The sequence below is a fragment of the Chinchilla lanigera genome, unplaced genomic scaffold, assembly GCF_000276665.1.
Source record: "Chinchilla lanigera isolate Chin_1 unplaced genomic scaffold, ChiLan1.0 scaffold00017, whole genome shotgun sequence".
Classification (NCBI taxonomy): Eukaryota; Metazoa; Chordata; class Mammalia; order Rodentia; family Chinchillidae; genus Chinchilla; species Chinchilla lanigera.
In genome coordinates, this window is record NW_004955418.1 from 5,620,007 (window position 1) to 5,642,419 (window position 22,413).

The window sequence follows — 22,413 nt, forward strand, 5'->3', positions numbered from 1 at the left end:
TGAGCCTTGCCAACAGTATGTTAAATGAAAGAAGCCACACATAAAAAATTCCACACACATAATTCCATTTATATGAAATATCCAGAAGAGGTAAATCCATAGAAACAAAAAGCAGACTACTGGTTGTCATTGGCTGGTGGGCAAATAAAAAGAAAATGCTTAACTGGGTAATTTTATTTTGGAATGATGAAAAAAAAATTGAAGCTACAAAGAGATACTGGTTGTCCAACTTTGTGATTAATGAATGAGTGAATGCTACTGAATTATTCACTTTAAAATGGTTAATTTTATCTCATGTGGCTTTTACCTCAATTTTTAGATAGCTTTGGCTTTCACTTAGACATTAAATTAAGGCATTTATAAATTCCTTATAACTTTTCATGATGGGGTAATTTTTCATTTGTAGCCCACAAAGTATCATTTTATGGTATTTTTATTCAAAATATATATGCGTTCACCAACCCCTAGGTTTATATGCTGTTTCCATTAATGACAGTGTAATTTCTAATTTCATTTAAAGCACACTCTAGTCTTTTTCTTTTTTACTGAGTTCTTGAGGTGTTACCCAGTTCTACATCCTGTTTCATCCTAACTACAGATAATACAAGCTGTACTTATTTCCACTTCCAAGGACACATAAAGTTCAAGTGAAAAAAAATCCCTGCTAGTTTAAAATTTAATTTCCAATTCCCACTTTATTCAAGATTTATATAGGTTCCACAATCTGAGAGGCTAAGAAACCATGCTGATTTTGGAATGAGAAATTAAGGAATCGACTGACTTGATGTTTTAGGAACCCAACATTAGATGAGGTTATTGGATCAATTATGATATTCAAAGAAATGGTACAGAGCTGCAGCAACACTTCCACTGTATGTGGCATCTATTAAAATAATAATCACTTTGGGATAAAAAAACTCTCCAATCTATAGTCATATTTAAAAGTGCTTATGTTTACCTTTTTCATCTAGCAATCCTACATACCAAAATCAGATCAGTAATTTCAATGAATTAAGTTTGTGTTCATGTTTAATGCAAGGGATGAACATTTATATATTATTTGTGTTCATCTTCCAATCATTTTCACTTGGAGTCTACTCCAGCACTGTAATATTGCTTGTGAATGTTTTGTGCTGATATAGCCCATTTTTACCACCAAAAAGGAAAAACCATCTGTTCTTACCGTAATTAAGAGCTTCTGGTGCTGTCCATTTAATGGGAATCTGCTTCAAGCCAGAAGATGAATACACACCACCATCCTCCTGACGAGACATTCCAAAGTCACTGATTTTCAGAACATTATTTTCACCTACTAGGCAGTTTCGTGCAGCAAGGTCCCTGGGTTATAATAAGACACAGAAAATAGCTATTAAAACAAATTGAAAGCCGCTTTCACATTTATGACTTCCACACTTTGCATTTTTACATTTGCAATGCATTTATAAACAGGGTAAGAAGTTAGCTTGTGATTTACCAGTCCTTCCTATCTTCTCTGTCACAGGCAAAAATCACCCACGAGAACATTTGCATATGGAACAAGCCACAGGTAGTTTTCTAGGCATTACATATATTTCCACTTAAATAGGAAAACACTGATTCTAGAGTTAATAGAGAAAATCACAGAGAAGAGGCTAAGCAAGTTTGGCATTATTTCTCCTTTCATTGGCTTTCCTAGGTTAGCACTGCCTAACGGAAATTTGTGTGAGGACGAAATGTTCTCTACCTGCACCGCCCAAAAAGGTAGCAGTTAGAGCCCAATGAAGTGTGGCTAGTGTGACTGAGAACCGAATTTTTCATCTTATAACGGCATGTGGCTAGCAGCTCCCAAGTAGCTCTTAACAGTTTAGCCCTAGAGCTTCGCAAAAGCTGGAAACAGCTCAGTGGCACAGGGGCTGGCAACAAACACTTCCACTGCATCTGGGACAGGCAAAACCCTACCTAAAGATCTGGCTGTCGCTCCCCATCATTGAGTATATTCCAGCCCTACTGCCTCCAGACACAGGATGACTTCCCTAAATGTGGCAGGACTGCTTCTCTCGCTGGGCCGTTGACTTAACTGTTCCCTCTGACTGGAGAGTTTTCCTCCTGTACTTTTGTACAGCTGACTCTTCCTCTGAATACTCTCTCTTCAGAAAGGTCTGTTGACCAACCTTATCTGACAGGAAAAAGCACCAACTAATAGGGAGGGCATTCAGTAATCAAATTCATATATAAATCTGTATATTTACATATTTACATTCATACACACAGAGAAAATCATATATAGTGCTGAGTGTGGAAAAAAAAAATAAGTTGTATAAGGGAAAAGAGATTTACAAAAGGGAATCCCGGTGTAGATAGGCTGGTGGGGAGGTCTCTTCGATAATGTGATACTTAACCGAAGAACTGCAGTAGGGGGCTGGATTTAGGGACTGGGCCAGCCAGCCAGTTGTCTCCTGATGTCCATTTCATCCACTTTAGTAGAATTCCTATTTTAGCTGAACATTAAATGCTCTGCTTTCCAGCCTCCCATACTCTACCTTCTGGCCAATGAAATGCAGATGTAAGTTACCTAGAATTTCTAGGGAGTTTCTCTGAAAGGACAAGGCTGCATCCTGACACTGTCCCTTCCGCTAACCTGGATGAGCATGATGGAGGGTGTGAGTGCCCATCCTACACCAACAGGAAACATGCTCCCCTTGGAAGAGCAGCGAGAACCCAGGGGCCTGGTTCCTGTTAAGTGTGGAGCTGCTGGAAACGTCCTGAACTGACTACTCCCTGGATTATTACTAGTTTTTGTTTTTTTTTTTTTTTTTATGTGAGAAACTCCTAAATCACTAAAGTGGTTTTCATGTGTTAAATTTTTCCTTCTGAACGATGCATGTGTCGGGGGGGGGCATACTGAGTTTGAGATTTCTATTAGATATTCAAATGGGGACGCTGAATAGAAATTTGAGTACAGCAGTTTGGAGGTCAGAGGAGAGCTTTATGAGTTGTAGCTTTTTAGACAGTAGTAGAAGCTATAGGACTGGAAAATGCTTTCACCTAGAGAGTGCAGAAAGAATTTTTAAAGGAGATTGAAGGATGAGGCCCTAGAACAGCAATGGTATGGGGGAGTGGTGGCTTAAAAGCTTAAGGGAGGGAAAATTTTTCAAGCAGAAATAGTGATCAACTCTATTAATTACTACTGAGAAGGCAAGCATGAAGACCATGAACTAGTTAGTGGTTTCACAACGCAGTTTAATGAGACATTGACAAGGGCAATTTCAGTGAAGTGATGAGTACAAAGGCATGATTGGAATGTGCATAAAGATAATGAGAAAATAGAATCACAAGTTTAGATACCTCTTCTGAGTACATGTTCTGTAAAGGGTGTAGGGAACTGGACAGGCAACTAGAGAAGCATTTCATGTCAAGGGATTTATCCTCCTAAGAGGGCCTATATATAATACGATAGATCAAAACCAATGCGGGAGGGGAAAGTGACAATTGCAGATGTGAAGCTCTTGTGAATCCAAGAAGTGATAGGATCTATTTGTGCTTTTTAAGTTATATTCCCAATGCCAGAAAATATGTTGCACAGAGTAGGTGGTCAAGAAATACTTGAACGAATGTACAAATACTATTTTATCCTAGAAATGTTCTTTACTAAAAGCAAGTTGTCTATTCTATGCTTCTTTTAAAATTATTTTCAACTGGTTTCATTTTCCGTTGACATAGTTTGATATATTTATCTCTGTAACGGCTCTCTGAATATTGAATGTGACTGAGGACTTCCAAAAAATTAAAGTCTAATTTATACGACTGGCTTTGTAACATAGGAAATATTTTGAGCAGCTGACATAGAAACTGCTTACTGGTGATGGTGATCCCTAAGGGAATTTTGATAATCAGAGAAATAATATTTTATATTTTAGTGGAAATCTTGAGTGGTAGTATCTAAAGCCATTCAAGAATGTGAAATCTTCTGTTTTACCAATTTGCTAAGATTGGTTTTATTCATTAGATCAAGTCTCACAATGGAAAGCTTTCCAAGAAGTCCAAGTTTAAAATTAAAGCTCTGACTCACTTCCCAGTTCTGAAATATAGCAGATTACCATGAGCTCCCACTGGTAGAGTTTATTGCCAGACAAAGTGAGTGACAAGTGAAGAAATAAACCAGGCTTTCACTATCTTAATCTGTAGCAAGGAGCTACCCAAGTTGGCTCAGGAACTACAACTCCTACTTAAAGCTGTATAAAATAGATGCTAGCTCTTATCACATGTGTGGTATTGGTGTATTGCATTTTACTCATTTAAAAAATACAGTTTAATAGGGTTAAGTGTGATAATGTCTGTCAAGTACCAGAACATATAATGTGGCTCAAAATAAGTCTTTCATGAGCTACTATTATTGTTTCTAATATTTATGTATTATTACTGATGCCGCTGTTGCTACTGCTATTGTTACAAGAGGCCTTGTCACAGGATGTAGAAGTCACTTCTCAAAGTAAGTCTTGAAGGCATGTCATGAGCCATCACTTGAAAACTCATCATAGAAAGCTAAGTTTGTAAAACATGTTTCCGAAGATGGATTCAATCTTCTTTACATGCTGAGACTCTTAGGAGGTAATGAAATCTACAGTATAGTGTGTGGTTGGTTTAGTCAATTATTTCCTTCCTGTATGCATTTCATCACTGTGCACAAAGCAGGATCCAGGAAGGTAGTGGTGTTTATTGACTGACAAGTTTCAAGACAGGCTGTATTATTTCTTTAAATTAGACTTAGGAACTCCCCTTCTTTCCACCTTTTAGCCTCTCTCAAGATGGGAAGAAAAAACTGCTCCATAACTTCCTGAGTTATTACACATTAAATCTATTGTTAATAAATAACAATGATCTGTTGAAGAATTTGAGTGGTTCTAGACATATTTGATTCATGGGCCCTATCTCAATTAACATTACATTAAAAAACTGTTTGAAGAAGATAAATGATATAGCATAGTAATTGTTACATTCTGGACCCAGTCTATCTTGAAAATCCACCTCCTATAGCTCTTATTCTGGTATGGCAAAGTAAGGCCATAATCCATATTCCTACCAACTATAACTAAAACCTCAAGATGAACTAACAAGTATACTCTTTCGAGGTTCTTCAAGGTAAATGTAGATGGATTCAAGAATGTACAAAAACTTGCAAAGGCAACCATACGGGTGTGAGCATCCTGCCCCCTCCAGCCCCTTCTCATTTTTTTTCCGGTTCTCCCCTGAATTCAGGCTCTACCTATGTAGTAATATAAGACAGTGGCACCAGTTCTAGTGATTAACACTCCAACAGAAACCATGTCTTTATTTTTATTTAACTGAAGAATTTAGAAAAAGAGGTACCTGTGAGCCAAAGAAAAGGCTCACCTGGTTCCATATATAAACTGCACGTATCTCAGCCTAATCCCTGAGTTACAAATATGTGAGGCAAACCTGCACCCATTCAGAAAATTAAATGATGTTTAAATACCTGGTTGGGTTTAAAAGTGACAGGATTGATTTTCTGCTAAAGACAATCAAAGGCAGAATTTGTAGTCTTGACCTAGCCAAGATAACTGTTAATGATTTTGTTTTAGTAGAAAAATTTCTAGAGGAATATAACAGGGACTTAGAGCCTGTGCAATATAATATTTGCAATGCAGTATTAAGGGCATAATCCAAAATTTTAAAAGAATATGGAAAATGTGGCTAGGATCATTGTTTATTGGTACAGTGTGTGCTTAGCATGCTCAAGATCATGGATCAAACCTCCACCATCACCCCCAAAGCAAACCAAACAAAACATAAAAAACAAAAATGTGAACAATTCTAAAGGTGAACGGAAACTGCAATCAACTAATGCCTAACTCACGATAATTAGATATTGGAACCACAAAAAATGACTTTTGGGCAGCCATTGTAACTATATTCCATAAATGAAAACACACCTGAAATGGGTAGAAAATCAGAAGTTCTCAGTAGAGATTTAGAACCATAAAAATTTCAGAACTATTAGAACTTAAAAATAAAATATCTGAAAAGAAAAATTCAATTGACAGGCTCACAAGAATGGATAAATGTAAAAGATTTTTCTCATAAGTTCTTCAAAATGACTTAATATTTAAAGCAAGTATCATAGTATTACCTGGCTGTAAGTTTTGCACATTTTACATAAAGTAGTACAACACTAACTCTACAAAAAGCTTAGGAATGTATACTGCAGTCTCCAGAACAACCGCTCATGAAATGATGCAAAGTGATATAGCAGAAAGGTCAAGAAGAAAATACAACACAAATATAATTAAAAGACCAATATCAAGAATGAAAGAGAGTTATTACTACTAATTCTACAGGCACTGAAAGGATAATACGTTATTAGAAAAATTTTTATTTCCAACAAATTTGGTAGCTTAGATGAAGAGATACAGTTCTAAAAATACAACTTATCCAAACTGACAAAGGAAAAAAATAAAACCTAAACAGTTCTATATCTCCTATAAAACCTTCCCCAAAAGTAAACTACAACTCAAATGACTTCATTAGTAAGTTCCTTCAAATATTCATGGAAAGAATAAGAATATGTTATATGAACTTTCTCAAAATAGGAGGTTTACTACCTACACTCATTTTGAGGCCAGCAGAACTCTAACATAAAACCTGGTAAGACATTACAGAAAAATATCCCATATGAAGAACGAGCCAAGCACTCTTAACAAAGTATTAGTGAATCAAATCCAATGTACTGTAAAAATGTTAATACATCAATGACCAAGAACAGTTTATCCTTGTAAGGCAAGACTGATTTAACATTTTAAAAAGTAATGTTATTTTCTAGATTAATAGAAAACAATGTGGGGGAGGCATGATCATTCCAACTGATGCAGGAAAAGTAATGGATTAAATTCAACATATTTATGATAAAGCTCCAAAGAAAATATTAAAGGACTTCCTCAATCTGACAAAGGGCATGTAAAAAAAATTGATTCACTAACATTTTCAATGGAAAAGAACTAAGCTATTTTCCACCAAAGATGCCTGCTTTCATCACTTCTATTCAAAAGGATCTTTGTTATGGTAGTTGTATTCCTTCACATATGATGAAAATGATAAAGCTACCAGCTAAAACTATATTGCAGATAAAGTTTTGTTTTACATAGAAATCTTTGGAGAATTTGCAAAACAAGAATTAGAACTAATAAATGAACTTAGCAAAGTTGCAAGATGAAAGGTTAATATACAATAAAGTATTCTTGTATGCTAGCAGCAATTAGAAAATAAATTCCACTTACAGTAGTGCCAATAAAACAAATGCATAAAAATAAGTAACAAAAGACACACTTCCTTTGACTGAGGAAAAACCATGTATATTTTACATCTAAGTACATGGAAAGATATTCCATATTCATGAAGGGGAAAACTCAGTATCATTAAAGTAGCCATTTCTCCAGAATTTATATCCTTAATACATTCCCAACCAAAATTCTAGCAGATATTTTTGTAGAACTAGCCAAGCTGATTCTAAAGTATATAAAGAAATGCAAAGATTTGATAATAAAATTAAGAAAGATGTACAAATTTGAAGGTCTTACCTGACCTGATTTGAAATCTTACCATAAAGCTACAGTTATTAACACAGTTTGATATTAGCAAAAACTTATATGGCTGAGTTGAACAGCATAGAAAGAATTACACCTACAGTATGTGGTCACCTGATGCCTGGCCACGGCATGTGAATCCCAACCCCAGTTTGTGTGCCAAATGTCATCAATTCTTGATCACAATGAGTTTTTAGTTACTATGGGATTTTATTGTTCTTTGAAACAATACACATGCTGCACAACTACATATACTACTTTTCTGATAACTACCTTCACTGTATCACCAGCTTGGAGTTTTGTCTTCTGAGATGAGTACAGTTCTCTAAGAGGCCAATCTAAAACTAAGAGATACCTTCAATTCCACATAAGTAAAATTTCAATAACATTTACAGAACATGCTACTTTTTGGGGCTGCATTAAGTTCAAGTCAATGGAAATTGTATCTTTTTGGCAAAATCTGTGAATGAAAACATTAAGCCTTCAGGGAATGTGCATGTGTTGCTTACTTACTGCTTACCTAGTATTAAAGGTGATAGAAGAAAAGATATGGCCTGTGGGCTGAGAAGCTGACAATCCATTTTGGGAGATAAGGCAGACATTTTTCTCCATCTTCTCTCCATGATCCTCTTTATTATGCCTACTATTGCCCAGCCCTGAGTCACTCTGGGCAACACCCTAGTGCTCCCCGCCTTGTCACACAAGAAACTGCTAGACAACAAGCCAGCAGGAGCCTGTGTTACACACTGACATCCTACAGGAATGCAGAGGTGAGAAATCACATAACCGGCTGATGTCACTCACAGGTATCAGATAGCTGTATCTCACTACATGCAGAGAGATACAACCAATGCTGCTCACTGCTAAAAGGATAGGAACTGTTCCACTCACGTCTGCTGGGTAATCTCATTTGGAGACTCAGAGTGAAACTTCTGAGGGTGTAACAAAGGTGTCTAATGGGTCACACATAAAATGACAGAGGCTAAGTAAGGGTCAGATGCATGCATTTTGCTTGCTGCCTGCAAAGCACAACAGTGGGCATCTTGTTCTGTGGCGGGTTCATTCTCACGGCAAATTCTACGGTAAACCAGCAGTAAGTGTGAGGTCAGGCCATGTTCTCCTTTGCAATGTTTTGTCCCAAGTATCATTTTCTGCTTGTAGTTACGAATTTACAAAGTCAGGGCTTATCTATTACAAAAGAAGAGAGAAACACACGCTGCATTTTGCAGGCAGAATATAAAAGCTATGCTCACTGGGTCTGGATAACGCTGCGTGTTACTGATACTTAGAAGGAAACTGCATTAAAGCCCTGGAGCTTCCTCCTTCTGACTAAACCATGGTATAAAACCAGCTGACCAGGAGGTCGAGAAAAAAATGAAGCATTCTTCACTGCTTCACATTCTGATGAAAAGAGAATTATCACTGCCCAGTACCTCCTCTCTCTCTCTGTTGAGGTTGAACCCAAGTTCTACACCACTGATCCCTAGCACCAGCCCACAAGATTCCTATTTAGATAGTTGCCCCAAGCATATTTGAGGGGAACATTATAAAAAGACATCAACTTTAAGTCATTACATCATTTAGTAGCTCTTGACTTTTAGAAATTAACTTATTCTTGGTCTCTATGTTCTCATTTACAAAATAGGGATGATTAACAGTGCCTGTCTCAGAAGATTGTTGTAAAAATAAAAATCTATAAGTGGTTTAGCATGGTAAATGGGATGCGGCATTCAATAAATGTTAGCCACACACAAAAACTGCACATTTATCATAGTAAAACCTGAATTCAACCTCAGAAACAATGTGCTAGAAAATTACTATCTTCCCCCCACCCAATTAGAATAAACCATATGACAGTTTTCTTTTCTTTTTTTTTCTTTTTGAGACAGGGTCTCATTATTCAGTTCAGGCTTGCCTTGAGCTCACGTTGTAGCCCAGGCTGTTCTTGAACTCACAACGATCCTCCTGCCTCAGCCTCCCGAGTGCAGGAATTACAGGCGTGAGCCACCACACCTGGCCTCAGTTTTCTATCTATATGAATGTAAAAGGCATTCAACTTAGTTCTAAAACTTATATAGTATTTACTATTCAAAGCACTTTTTATGTATATTAAATTACATAGAAATTACTATAAATATGATTTTTATTTCTGTAGATGGTAAAATTGAGGCAGAGGGAGTTAAGGGACTTGTCTGAAGGTCACACAACCAGTAAGTGGGTGAAAGCAGGGTTTGTAGTCTAGCAGCCAAACTGGCCCAAAGTCTGCAATGAAAGTCACCTTCTTGAATACCTCTTAGTATATCTAGCAATTCTCTTTTAGAATATGATCAAAGGACACACCACTTAATCCATGGCCAATGGCTACAACTTTTAAGTTTTAAGCAGTGAAACCGATATTGACTGCCTTTATGAGGGAAGTAACATGTCAAGTTCCCTCCCCAACAAAAAACAAATATAGCCTTGAAATAAGTTCGTGAAAATCTGTTTTCTGAAGAACACAAATGTCAGCCACTGTTTTCAGCAGCAGATGAGTGCTGCGGTGGAAGGACAGTGTGATTGTTTGTTTCTAGATGCAAAATTCTGTATACAATAACAGAAATAAAACTGAACCCTCAGAACAAACTAAGAAATGAGGTGGGAGGAGGTGGGATGTCTTTGGCCGTAGAAGTGACACTTTGGAGCTCATTTTATTTTTTTAATGTATCAGTACCAAAGCCCATATTTAGCTGCAAGTGATGAGATCAGAGATTGGCCAAAATAGCAAGATTCTTTTGTAAGTCAGATGTTGCTGCTTCCACTTCACAATCTACCCTGTCCTTCCTTTGAATAAAACACAAGTAAATACGGAAATCTCCTACACTACTCCTCCGCCGTACACACATAGTTCACTGCTTTTACTCCCAGTTTTCCACTTGCCATATTGTTCCTCACTGCCTTTCTTCCCCTTGCGCCTCCCTCCTAAGCTCTGTGCCCACCGGTAATGGGGCATTTATTTTTAAAAGAGGCCTCGAAAGAAGCCCCAGGTGCAGAGCTGTGAAAATTAACCCCATCATGAAAGTGCCTGTTCTCTTTCTTTGAAAAATTGTTCCAATGCTACAGACCTCTAAGAGGATGGAAATAAAAGTGCTGCCTCTCTGAATGCAGTACCCGAACCGGTATGGAGTGAATGAAGTTAGAGTACAATTTACGATTTTATTGCTCAGGACCGGTTCCATGCCCTGCGGGTACATGCGGTGGGAGCCAAAGGACCTGCTCCCGAAAGATCTCTCCTGCTGCCTGCAAGAATCCCTGGGATGCTGTGTCTGAGTCTCTCATTTACTTAAAGTTACTGTTCATTTACTAAAGTCACTGCTTTTCATACGTGAGAAAGGGGGCACATATGATCACTCATATTTGGGCATAAATTATTTGAACAGATGAGTCTATCAGACAGTAGAAAGTTCAAGGAAATGGGATGGCAGCAGATTTGTTTTGACAGTGGGAAAAAGAAGAGAAGGAAGACTGCATAGCATACAGAAGCTGAGGAGAACAGGGATGATACAGGTTCCTATGGAAAAGTTAGTGTGGGACTGGGTATCCTGCGCTGTCCAAGGGCATGATGGGCATTTGGTGGGTAGCTTCTAAAAAGGTTGCACTGAGTAAGCCTGATGATTTACATCAGATTACCCTTTTCTCACTAGCAGAGTGGGATCTTCACTGGACTTTATCCTCTGGAAAAAAGTTTTTTGGTGATTTCTGCTAGTGAGGCTGCTGTCTGGCAGCTAGAATACCTAATTCCTTGCCTGACACAGCTGGCTGACCAAGAGGAGATACTCTAAGTGGTCCATATGAAATGCTTACTTATGTTTGGTTGTTTCATGTCATTTCCTTGAGTGATCTCCCTACAAGAAAATCTTAGTTGGATGTATACAAGTGCAAACTCTACATACTGTTTTCTTTAGCTTAGAAATCATATTCCTAGTGAATTAAAGAAAATATAGATATTGAAAAATACTCAAAACACAAATACAGTGATAACATTTTAGTACTAAATTTACCTCAAAAACCCAAAGTTATCTTTCTTTGTATTTACTCTGTTAATCTGGTTTATGAAGTTTTACAGAATGGGTACCCTAATTTGTACAGTCAATAGCATTGTTCTTACTTTCTGTCTGCTGTGGGCTGCACTATGAAACGAAATAGCACCTCTCCAGAGACTACCTCTGGGCACAGATTTTAAGTAAATATTGACCTGTTGTTAAACCTCTTAATAAATACACTCTGGTCTAGAGGAACCAGAGGGATTGAAAAACACTGACAGAAAGTGAATGTTTGAATATCTTTAGTTCACAGAACTATACTAAATTTCAAGGGATACTTCAACAAAGCAGCTCAGTCTTAAGTACAGGTATCAAAGGCCAGCAGCCAGGAGGCTGCAGTAACATGCACTGTGAAGAGTTGTCTCCACTCTGTCTTCCGTCCTCACTGCCAAAGCCTCTATTCCTAAAGGACCGCTTGGAAGGTAGATGTGGGAAATACTCACCCACTCCTATTCTGAGAGTATAACTCAAAACAGAAGCTACATGCCTGAGTGATAAACAGTACAGCTTACAATATTACTCTTGGATGCAGTAAATTACTCTTTGAGCAACAGACCGAAAAAAGTGACAAAAACACTCTTAACTGAACAGCTGTCATGATATACAGCTGTCATTTATTGTGGGCTTTGTATGTGCTAGGTGCTGCTTTAAATGTTTTCGTATAACCCATTCTCTGCCAATACTGGGCTGCATGCATGCTAATCTGCATATTAAATACATAACATGACTTTCTTTCCAGAGCCAGTATTGCAGGCATCTCTGCTGTGAGGAGTTCTGGACTGGGGATCTAGAGACTGAAGTTCTCATGCAGTGTTTTCCTTAATAAGCTGTATAAGCTTATACACTACACAGCATTTTCCTGGACTTTGGAGAGAACACTAGTCCTTGACTTTTCTGAACAAAAGTCAAGGACTGCCATATAATGTCAAAAATGTATGATTTCTTTGCATTACATCACCCTAATGTAAAAGCCATAGATCTTATAATGACTAACAGCAAAAATATATGATAAAAATCTGCCAAGAATTAAATGATGTTTTAAAATGAAATAATCACAACAGATAAACAGTACTGCATATAGAATTATACAAGGCAGCACTCTGTCTCAGATAGTGCTCTGTGTACACTTGGATCACTTCAGATAATTTGGAGGAAACAAGTTCATGGTAACATCATATGGTGCTTCTGACTCTGACATTCTATATACTCTATATCAAAGGCACTGTCTTCTTGTAATGGCTGCATGAACTGAGCCACACAGCAGTGGTAGATGTTCCTGATGAGTCTTCCATGTTGCTACTGCAATAGTGAGTGTCAGGAGCTAGTAAATGCAAGCCACACTGGGTAGGCTAAACACTGTACAACAGTGCTACTCCATGTGGCAAACAATCCTATTCACCCAAGAGCCAAACTATTACCATGTGTTATGGTTTGTGTCTGGGTGTCCCCTCAAAGACTCATGTGGTCATGGGGCAGGCTTTTAGAGTTTGATTTTTTTTGTTGTTTTTTGTTTTTTGTTTTTCTCTGGTACCAGAAACCAAACTCACAACCTTGCGCTTGCCAGGCAGGCGCTTTTGCCACTGAGCTAAATCCCCAGCCCCTTAGAGTTTGATTGATTATGGGTGTGAGAGCTACACCCCCCTGGGGTGGATAGTTTGCATATGTAAAGGAGGGGAAGAGGCTGCTTGGGGCCATTCCTCCCTTTTAGTGCTTGTTGCTTTTGCTGTGTTCTGCCGCCAGGAGCTGTAGCCCTCTGCCATGTGCCACTCTGCCTTCTAACCTGCCAAGTATGGACTAAAACCTCTACAAACTGTAAGCAAAACAAACCTTTCCTTCCTTAATTTTGGGTGTCAGGTATTTTGTCCCAGCAATGAGAGAAAAGTAAACAAGACACCGTGCAAGAATCCTCTAGCTTGTGTCTATGGAATAATTGTTGGCTATAACCAATCTGTGATGTACAGTTCCACAGGAATAACAGTAACTATTTGTTGAGCACCTATTATGTGTCAAGCACAATACCAAGAAGTTTATCACTCCTAATCCAAACCATCACTTGCAAGTGTGGATATTTCTATGAAATAGCTCAGAAATTAAATGAACTTGTCCAAGATCACAAGACTGTCTTGCTTCAAAGCCAATGTTCTTTTAGTTTTCCACAGTGCTAAGTGTTCTCTTGGTATCTTTGATATACTGTTCATTTTATCCTGACTAGTTATATTCTTTAACTTCTAACTAGATAGATGTCTGCTGTTTCATTCCTGAGACTTGTTTTCTTTTCCATTTAAATTTAATGAAATAGAGCTCTTGACTCAGTGCTTACGCTACAGAATGCAGAACATATTGAGAAGACTATCATATGTATTATTTTTTCTCTTCTATTTTCCATTCTGTATAAAGGAATGATTCCTCCATAACCATTTGTTATGGTTTCTACCTACACAATGTGATAGACATAGTCACAGTGGGGCCTCAAGTAAGACATAAAAGGCACAGAGCAACTGTGTAATCTGTGATACACAGGATGCTATAATGAGCCTTAGGATCATTTACATTTTTATATTCTGCAAAATGTTCAGCTACTAATGAACAAATCCACTTCAATTATGGTGGAACGCACCTAGATTTAGATACTGAAATGTGCTGCAGATCACACAGTACTTAATTCACTGCAGAATTAAGGAATCTGCCTTTGTATGACAGATTCCACTGAACCTACAGTTTGCTGGAAGGGTCAATAGGATATGTCCTTCAAATGTCCTGCCTCCTAACTCCCCCAACTAAATGGAGCTATATAGACTATGTGCACCTGACCTCTGGTTTGGCGATGGCTAGTACACTGCTAGGCCACATTCCCAAGGCGTAGGTAGGAAGTCAGCTTCATCTGGCTTACTACCACAGAAAGTGTCTTTAGGATAATTTAGTCCCTACCGTACAGAGGGGAAATGTCTGATCATAATTACTGTGGCACCTGTACCCTGTCAGTGGAAGACACATTTCAGTATTTATGGGAATTCAAGAGAAATGATGATTCTTCTTTCACGCATCTCCCTTTTCTTGCCTCCCATTTACATTCTTTCAAAATGAAATTTTTATTATTTGTATTTCAATTTCTAATGCTTTCTATGTTTATAAAGTGATATCCCAGGTGACTTTATGATAAATTTCCCTTCACTCCTATGATGGCTTGCAGCATATGAAACTCAAACAGGAGAATCTAAGTTATGAATTCAGACCTATTTTATAATAATTCATTTTTATCTTGAAACAAAGATCTGAAATTCAATTTCTTTTCTGTCAATATATTTTCTTTCCATAGTCAGAAAAGTGTGCCTTCATTCTACTTTAATTCTCCATTATGTTTGGGGAGACTTTATTTTCTAGTATATTATTAAGACTTGATTTCATATACAATTGCTATTGTTCTCTTCTCCTAAATCTACAGAAGTTTTCAAACTATTTATGTAAAATATTCATCAAATATCCTTCTATGATTATTCATTCTGTGACTGTTTGATGTAATCCACACAAAATCTGCATATTGTATTCATGAAGGATTACCTGAGTAAATATTTATTTTGAATAGACATGTATCCTTTTGGTCTTTTAATGAAAGTTTTTGCCAACTTGTAGACCACAGTTACATAACAGTCTCAAAAACACTCAGGGTGAACAAAATAATTTGCATAACGCACACAATGCCTAAAGGTTCCCCAAGAATTTTGGCAACCTTAGTGACCTCTAAAACACAAGAGATGTGGCAGCTGTTCAGTAGACTTCAGCAACAGTGTTCAGCAGTGGAGGCAGACCTCCAACTCTGTGGTGATCACAGTCATGCCAGGCAATGCCACAGTAACTGCCTATGTGAGAATTTAACTAAGGGACAGGATTTTTAAATTCCATGAAATACTAAGTCATTGCTTTAGTACTGCCAACTGATATTAAGTAACAGATTATTTAAAGTATTTTAAGGCAGAGCAGTTAGGGCAAACAGATCTTCCTCATTAAGACCTTATTTTGACAAAAATGGTCATGAATCGGGCACGAAACACACACCACTAAATAACATGTAACTTAGACTATGCGGTCTGACACATTTCCATGACAATGATGAGAAAGGAGATGAAATAACTTGGTTACTTGACCTGAGAACTGAAAGAAACACTACTATGAGTTTATAAGTTCTAAGAGCAATGCATTCTATGGTTAATGTCTGACATACATAAAAATTATTTTAAACTGAAGACATATTTCTAATTCACTTTGTATTTTTTTGCAAAGTATTTTTTCCATTAATCTTATCACAGAATCAGCCACTAAAAGTATACAAAACAGGGCATGTATACATATATCCACACATGTATATGTATGTGCACGTCAGTCAGTCTACCGTTGGTTAACTATTTATTGAGCTGTTACTAGTAACAGATCCTCTGCTCTATGCCAAAGATCACCTAATTCCTTCCCTCAAGGAGTTTACTTCTACAAGTAGGGATGGGTATACGAGGACATTGATTTCATTGTTGGAAATCTGAAGTTTGAAAGTAATGTTGAGAGGCTCTCAGAAACAGGTATAATGTGAAAGACATGGTCATGATACTTTGCACTTCTCTACCCATTGGATCTAGGCTAACCTTTCAATTTTGATTAAATGAATGCAGCAGAAATACTGAGAAGTTCTGGGGTGTAAGTCCCAAGTGACCTTGCAGCTTCTATGTTTGTCTTCCTGGAAAGTGCCTGACACCAACAAAGCCTGTACAGGAAACCATGGACAGCGGGAGAAAAAGGGGAAGATTCAGGAAGGAAAGACAGACGCAGGCAGACCTAACCTACTGCTTTAGAAAGACCCCGTTATCTGTGTGAGGCTGTATTATACCTTTTAGGCCCAGTTGAGCTTTTGAAATCATGCAAGTGACCCAGGGGAGAAAAGCAGAAAACCACTGGGCTGAGCCCAGCTTACACTGCTGACCCAAACTGACAGAACAGTAAGAAATAAGAAACAGTTGTACATATTAAGTCACTATGTTTCAAGTTAGTATTTTCTACAGCAACAACTGATACAGAAGACTTATTAGCAGTAGTGAGAATGATAGCTCAACAGGAGGAATGGGCAGAGCAGAGTTGGGAGTGCGAGGTAAAACAACCAACCAACCAAGACTTGCACTGTACAGGATAGGCCTATTGTTTGCTGCTTTCTCATCCGTACTCGACAGCCGCAGGCACTTTCTCATGGGGCATTACTTCCTCCTGGCTGGGCATCTCATCTTTGACCTTGAACTTGTTTCCCTATCTGGCTTTACTCTGGGCTACAAATCTGAATTTTCCCTCTTTCAGGTGTTTTGGTACTAACATCTCCCAGGTCACTTAACTAGTATCTCTTCTGAGTAATGCTTGCAGTAACTCTACCTGCTGTAAATGATGATCCCAGGGAGTTCTACCCTGCCCCAACCTTCTACATAACCACTTGGAGCTTCATATAAAGAGGAATAAAATAGATTTAACACTGCAGGCATACTGAAGTTAGTTAACTTAGAGGTAACCTTCTCTTAGAGGATTTGAGGGAATTTTGAAATCAGATTAAAATAAATCACAGTGAGGGATATGAATGATGATCCTGAGTCATCATTAAGGTTAACCAATGTGGAATATATTTGGAATCAAAAAGGCTCAGAAATAGTTTATAATTATTTATCTAAAATGGTTTAAAGTTGAGGTAGAAGGTCAAGAAATAATTTTATTCTTTCAAAAATTTTGTATATATGACTTGCTAATTGTCAGGCACTATTCTAGGCATGGCAGAAAACACAAAAAGAATTTTGTCCTCATGGAAGTTACATTCCTCTGGTGGTGCCAGCAAGTGATGTGTCATCAAATATTACACATCTAGACGAATCAACTAAGGACATATTCGATAAAGTATAAAGAAGGAATCCACAAGAAGGGAAGAGGAAAGAAGATACAGCAGGAGCACAGACATGGGTGAGACAACTGTTTAAAAAATCGTAGATTCATGTGTTGAAAATGGAGACAATGTTCTAGATGACTTCAGTACATTACTGGGGAGTGGGAGGCAGAGCGGAGTAAGGGAAACACTTGCTAAAGCTGCTGTCCAAACACAGAGAACATGAGTAGTAAGACCGCAACATGCATATGCAAAGAGCAGGCGTGGCGATTCTGCGATCAGAAAGCAGAATTTGAAGGAAAACAGCAGCATTAGAGTAAAAAGTACTATCTTTTTTAAAAAGCAAAACTCACTTCAAAGACGTACCTTAATGACACTGAGTAGCAAATGCAGCAAACAGTAAAACAAGGAATCTACACGTGAGCTGAGGGCAAGAACAGGGGCAGCACACGTCAATACCAATCCATGACTGGTTCAGAAGGGGCACTGTCTAAACCCTGTAATAGAGGGAATGTCAGCAATATCAGCACAGATGGAAATGAGGCAGCGTCAGAAGCAAGTATGAGCGACCAGATGACCTGCCTTCTAAGCAAACAGGAACTAACGCTAATAAAGGACAATGGAGGCCACCTTTGAATATTTTAATAACAGACTGGCTAATGGAAGAGTCATTCAAATTCGATCCATGTGGAAACAATCAGAGTAATTATGGACTCCCACTACCCTGGTATATGGTCTGATTATTAAATAGGCAATGATGTCATTTTCAGTACAAGCTCTGTCAGCTTCACTGCTCAGCTTATCTGATGCACGGCTGATGAGGGCCTCTGGGAACAGATTATTGGGAGTAAATGTGCCTTTGGGACCGGATGGGCAAGCCACCTACTAGCCGTTCCAGCTATGATCTCAGAACCAGTTCATTTTTTAAAACTTAACTGGTTTAGGTATTATGGTGACTGAGTCTATTAAGACAACAAGCAAAACTATTATGAAAATAAGGAACAGGTTTTATTTCCTGAATTTTATGTAGTCCATTATAATAGTTGTATGATATATATAAAAATCTCATCAAAATGACCTGAAATCCTTGTCTAAATCCACATCAAGAACAAAAGCAGTCCATAAAGATTTTCCTTATATTCTGGATCATAATTTATATCAGATTATAAAAAAATACTAAGCAGCAGTAATTTATTATTTTAAATGAATCTTTAATATTTTAAAATAAAATTGAATTATATGTACCAAAAGTAACTCTATTCTTCTAATAATAGTGAAAAGACAAATGCTTATTTATTTATTTTTTGGTACTGGGAATCAAACTCACGACCTCACACTTGCCAGGCAGGAGCTGTGCCACTGAACTATATCCCTGGCCCCAAATGCTTATTTTTAGAGCAATAACCAAAATGGTTTTCTCTAAAATTTATCTTATCTAAGTTCTTTCCAACAAAATGGATTCTACTCATGATGAACTAGTAATAGTTCAGAAAGTTCAATAATGGTTCTTTCCATGAAAAATAAACGTCTCCCCATTCATAAGGATATGTGGCAGAGAGAAAAAAGCCCAAACTCAAAAAAAGGATCAACATTTACTGAAACCCAAAAGCAACCACTAGGATTAGTAAAATGGCAGTAGTGTTCAAGAGAGTGTCAGTGGATAACTAAATCCACTGATAATGTAATTAAGATGGTAATGGATTGAATGTTTTTGTCCCCTGCCTATATCTAGTTGCTGATATTCTAACTTCCCAAGAGGATGGTATTAGGAGGGGTGCATTTGGGAAGTAACTAGTTCAAAAGAGTGGCACCATCATGATCAGAAATCAGCGCCCTTATAAAGGGAAAGGAGAGTGCTTTCTGACGTGTGGGGATACAATAAGATGACCATCTGCAAACCAAAAAGCAGGCCTGCACTAGTTATAAGATCTACTAGAACCTCAATCTTGTACTTCCTAGCCTTGAAAACTGGAAAAAATCCATTTCTACTGCTGATAACTTACCCAAGTGGGTGGTACTGTACCTTGTTTTAGCAGCTTGAACTAAGTTGATGATTAAGAGAAATAAGACAATTGTGAAGAAAGTTGATCTATATTATATAGCAGATGAGACTGCACACTTCTTGCCATAGGAATTTGGGGTTTTTAGCATATAGGGAGTTGACAGAATCTCCTTCTCTGCACATGTTAAGGAAGGGTAAGATCATTGATCAGCAAACATTTTCTGGGCATATGATACAGTATGTAGCAAGAACTGCATCAATACAGAAAATAGCAATATTTCTGTCCCTAAGGACTTTATGCTGTGCAAGTGAAAAGCAGTCTTAGTGAAGAGAATAGTAAAGGTCAAAAAAGGGCAGATGGTGCACAAAGGAAAAAGCAGACAGAAGGATGACCAGAAATGCTTCCTGGTTGAGTAAGTCTTCCTAAGCAATTATCACAGTTATGAAAACCATGTGTCATGACCTAGGGAAAAAAATTCTCTTAATCTTGTCCTTCCATGAAGGATTGACTAAATCACTCTTCTAGTGCGATTAGTATGGGCCTCTCTTTAATAACACCGAATTAATATAATGCAATCTTCTGAACATTTGCACTAAGCTCTAGCTGAATTTAAATGGTTGTTGCAAGAGCTATGCATTTTTCAACTTTCACATATTTTTACCAGCCCTCCCCCAACTTAGCATTTTTCCAGATAAAAAGCATAGGAAGGGAATGCATATGAACTGGAAGGACATGTTCTTAGAAATCCTACTAAAAGGAAGAGGGAAAAGGAAAAAGAAGACAAGTAAAATGAGATTCCCATGTGTTTTGGTCCTGGAAAGCATGAGATAGGATTAGAAGTGGGAGCACAGGAAAGATAACTGACGTGCTGAACAGAAGATGTGCCAAGTCAGAAATGGGCAGACAAACAAGCAAAGAACAGAAAGGGGGGAAACGTAGAAAGGCAAATCAGCAAGGACTAGAGGCAGGCACTGTATAGGACTTTAAAGTAAGAGCGGAAATTATAGCACTTTTAGAAATAATTATATAGGAGACAATCAGTGATCTTGGTTGCAAAGATCTTATCTATGCCAGTAAAGGCATGATCTATAAAAGGATGGATAAATTAGACTTCATCCTTTGAAATTTCTCATCTTAAAAAAAAACATACTGTACTGAAAGAATATCTGTAAAATATTTATCTGATAAAGGAACTGTATCCAAAAGCATAGCAAATGATTACAACATAATAACAAGGTAGCAGAATTTTAACAAAAATTGGACAAAATAAGAGCAACACTTGACACAAGAAAACACGAATGACAAATAAGCACATGAAAAGGGGTGCAATATCATTAGGAAAGTAAAACCAAAATTTAAATTTTAATGAGACACCCCTTCATTCTCACTACAATAACTAAAACTCGAAAGACCGATGAAGGCCAGTGCTGGTAAGAGCATGGAGAAGTTGCTGCACTCACACACTGGTGGGCGTGCAAAATGAAACAGTTACTTTGCAAAGCATTTGGCTGTTTCTTCTAAAGTGAAACAAATTTTTCCAGCCGTTCAGCTTCTAGGCCAGTGGTGGCAAACCTTTGAGACAAGAGCCCAAAACCCACCTATGTATCACAATGTGCCAATGCTGCAGTTAAACCTGAACATTGTGGTTTGAGTTTAGAAAAAATAACTCATACACCAATGTCTCTGTGTCAAAAGAAAAAGTAACACTTGTGCCATAGGTTTGCCACCACTGTTCTAGACAGCCCCCCAATAAAATATATTCACATATAAGACTTGTGTGACTATTCAAAGCAACTTTATTCATAATATACTTAAGTTAGACATAACCCATATGTCCATCAATTGGTGACTGGGAAACATACTACACTATATCCATACAATGAAACACTACCTGGCAGTGAAAAAGGTATATGCTATAAATACATGCAACAGTATGGATGGCCAAGCATCGTAACAAGCGAAAAAAGCTAAAGCAACGAGTCTATACTACAGGATTCTGTTCAAATGAAATTTTAGAAGAGGCTAAACTGCAGTGACAGAAAGCAGATTAGTGGCTCCCCGGGGTCAGGGGTAGAACAAGAGGACTGTGAGGCAGTTCTAGGGAACTTTCTGGGGTGACTGAAATATAGTGCTGGTTACATGACTGCACTCATTTGGTAACACTCAAAGTGTACCCTAAAACTGGTGCATTTTATTAAAATAATATAGCAGTCAAGGTCATTTAAGGCTACTGTGAAGGCCTCGGCATAGCATGCTACTATGGATTTCTCCATATGGGATTATAAAAATAATTTAGAGGCCGTATGATCAAACAATATATTTAAGTTAAACTTACAAATAAATGTATTGATGATGCTTCTCTTTACTGTATTAAAGTGCTTTTGAAGGTGAGTGTTCCGCCACTTTTCTTAACTTGGTAGCGTTTCTGTTTAGTTGTTGCCTTTGTGCCCAATACGTGACAGAAGGAGAAGCACTTGGCAGGAGTGTGAGGCTCAGCTAATGGGTCCATGTGGCACTTATACTTTCTCTTTTGACTTTTTAAAAAATAAACTAAGATATTTTATATTGCTTTAGTGATACTGTCCCATGGAAAAATGGTGGTGTTTGTATTAATACCCAAATAAAATAATGGCATGACTAACTTTATTTTCCTTTAAGGGACTATAATGAAAAATTCTTACAAAAGAAGCTAAGACCTAGAATTCTCTCTCTCTTTCTCTCTTCTTTTTTTTGGTACCAGGAATCGAACTCAGGACCTCATGTTTGCCAGGCTAGAATTCTTACTACTGACATAAAGATTGAGTTATATTATTAAATGTTATAATTCATTATTTCAGATTTCACTATTTCCTTTC

General features: G+C 37.6%; 1 protein-coding gene across 3 annotated transcripts in view; it reads right to left on the minus strand.

Moving 5' to 3' along the window:
- The window catches only part of Fer (fer (fps/fes related) tyrosine kinase), a 368,631-nt gene that overhangs the window by 7,088 nt on the left and 339,130 nt on the right, over nt 1–22,413 (minus strand). For all 3 annotated transcript variants that reach the window (XM_013513026.1, XM_005382177.1, XM_005382178.2), the window contains one exon: nt 1,184–1,338. In XM_013513026.1, the coding sequence (XP_013368480.1) occupies nt 1,184–1,338 (155 nt within the window). The remainder of the gene's footprint in view (nt 1–1,183; nt 1,339–22,413) is intronic.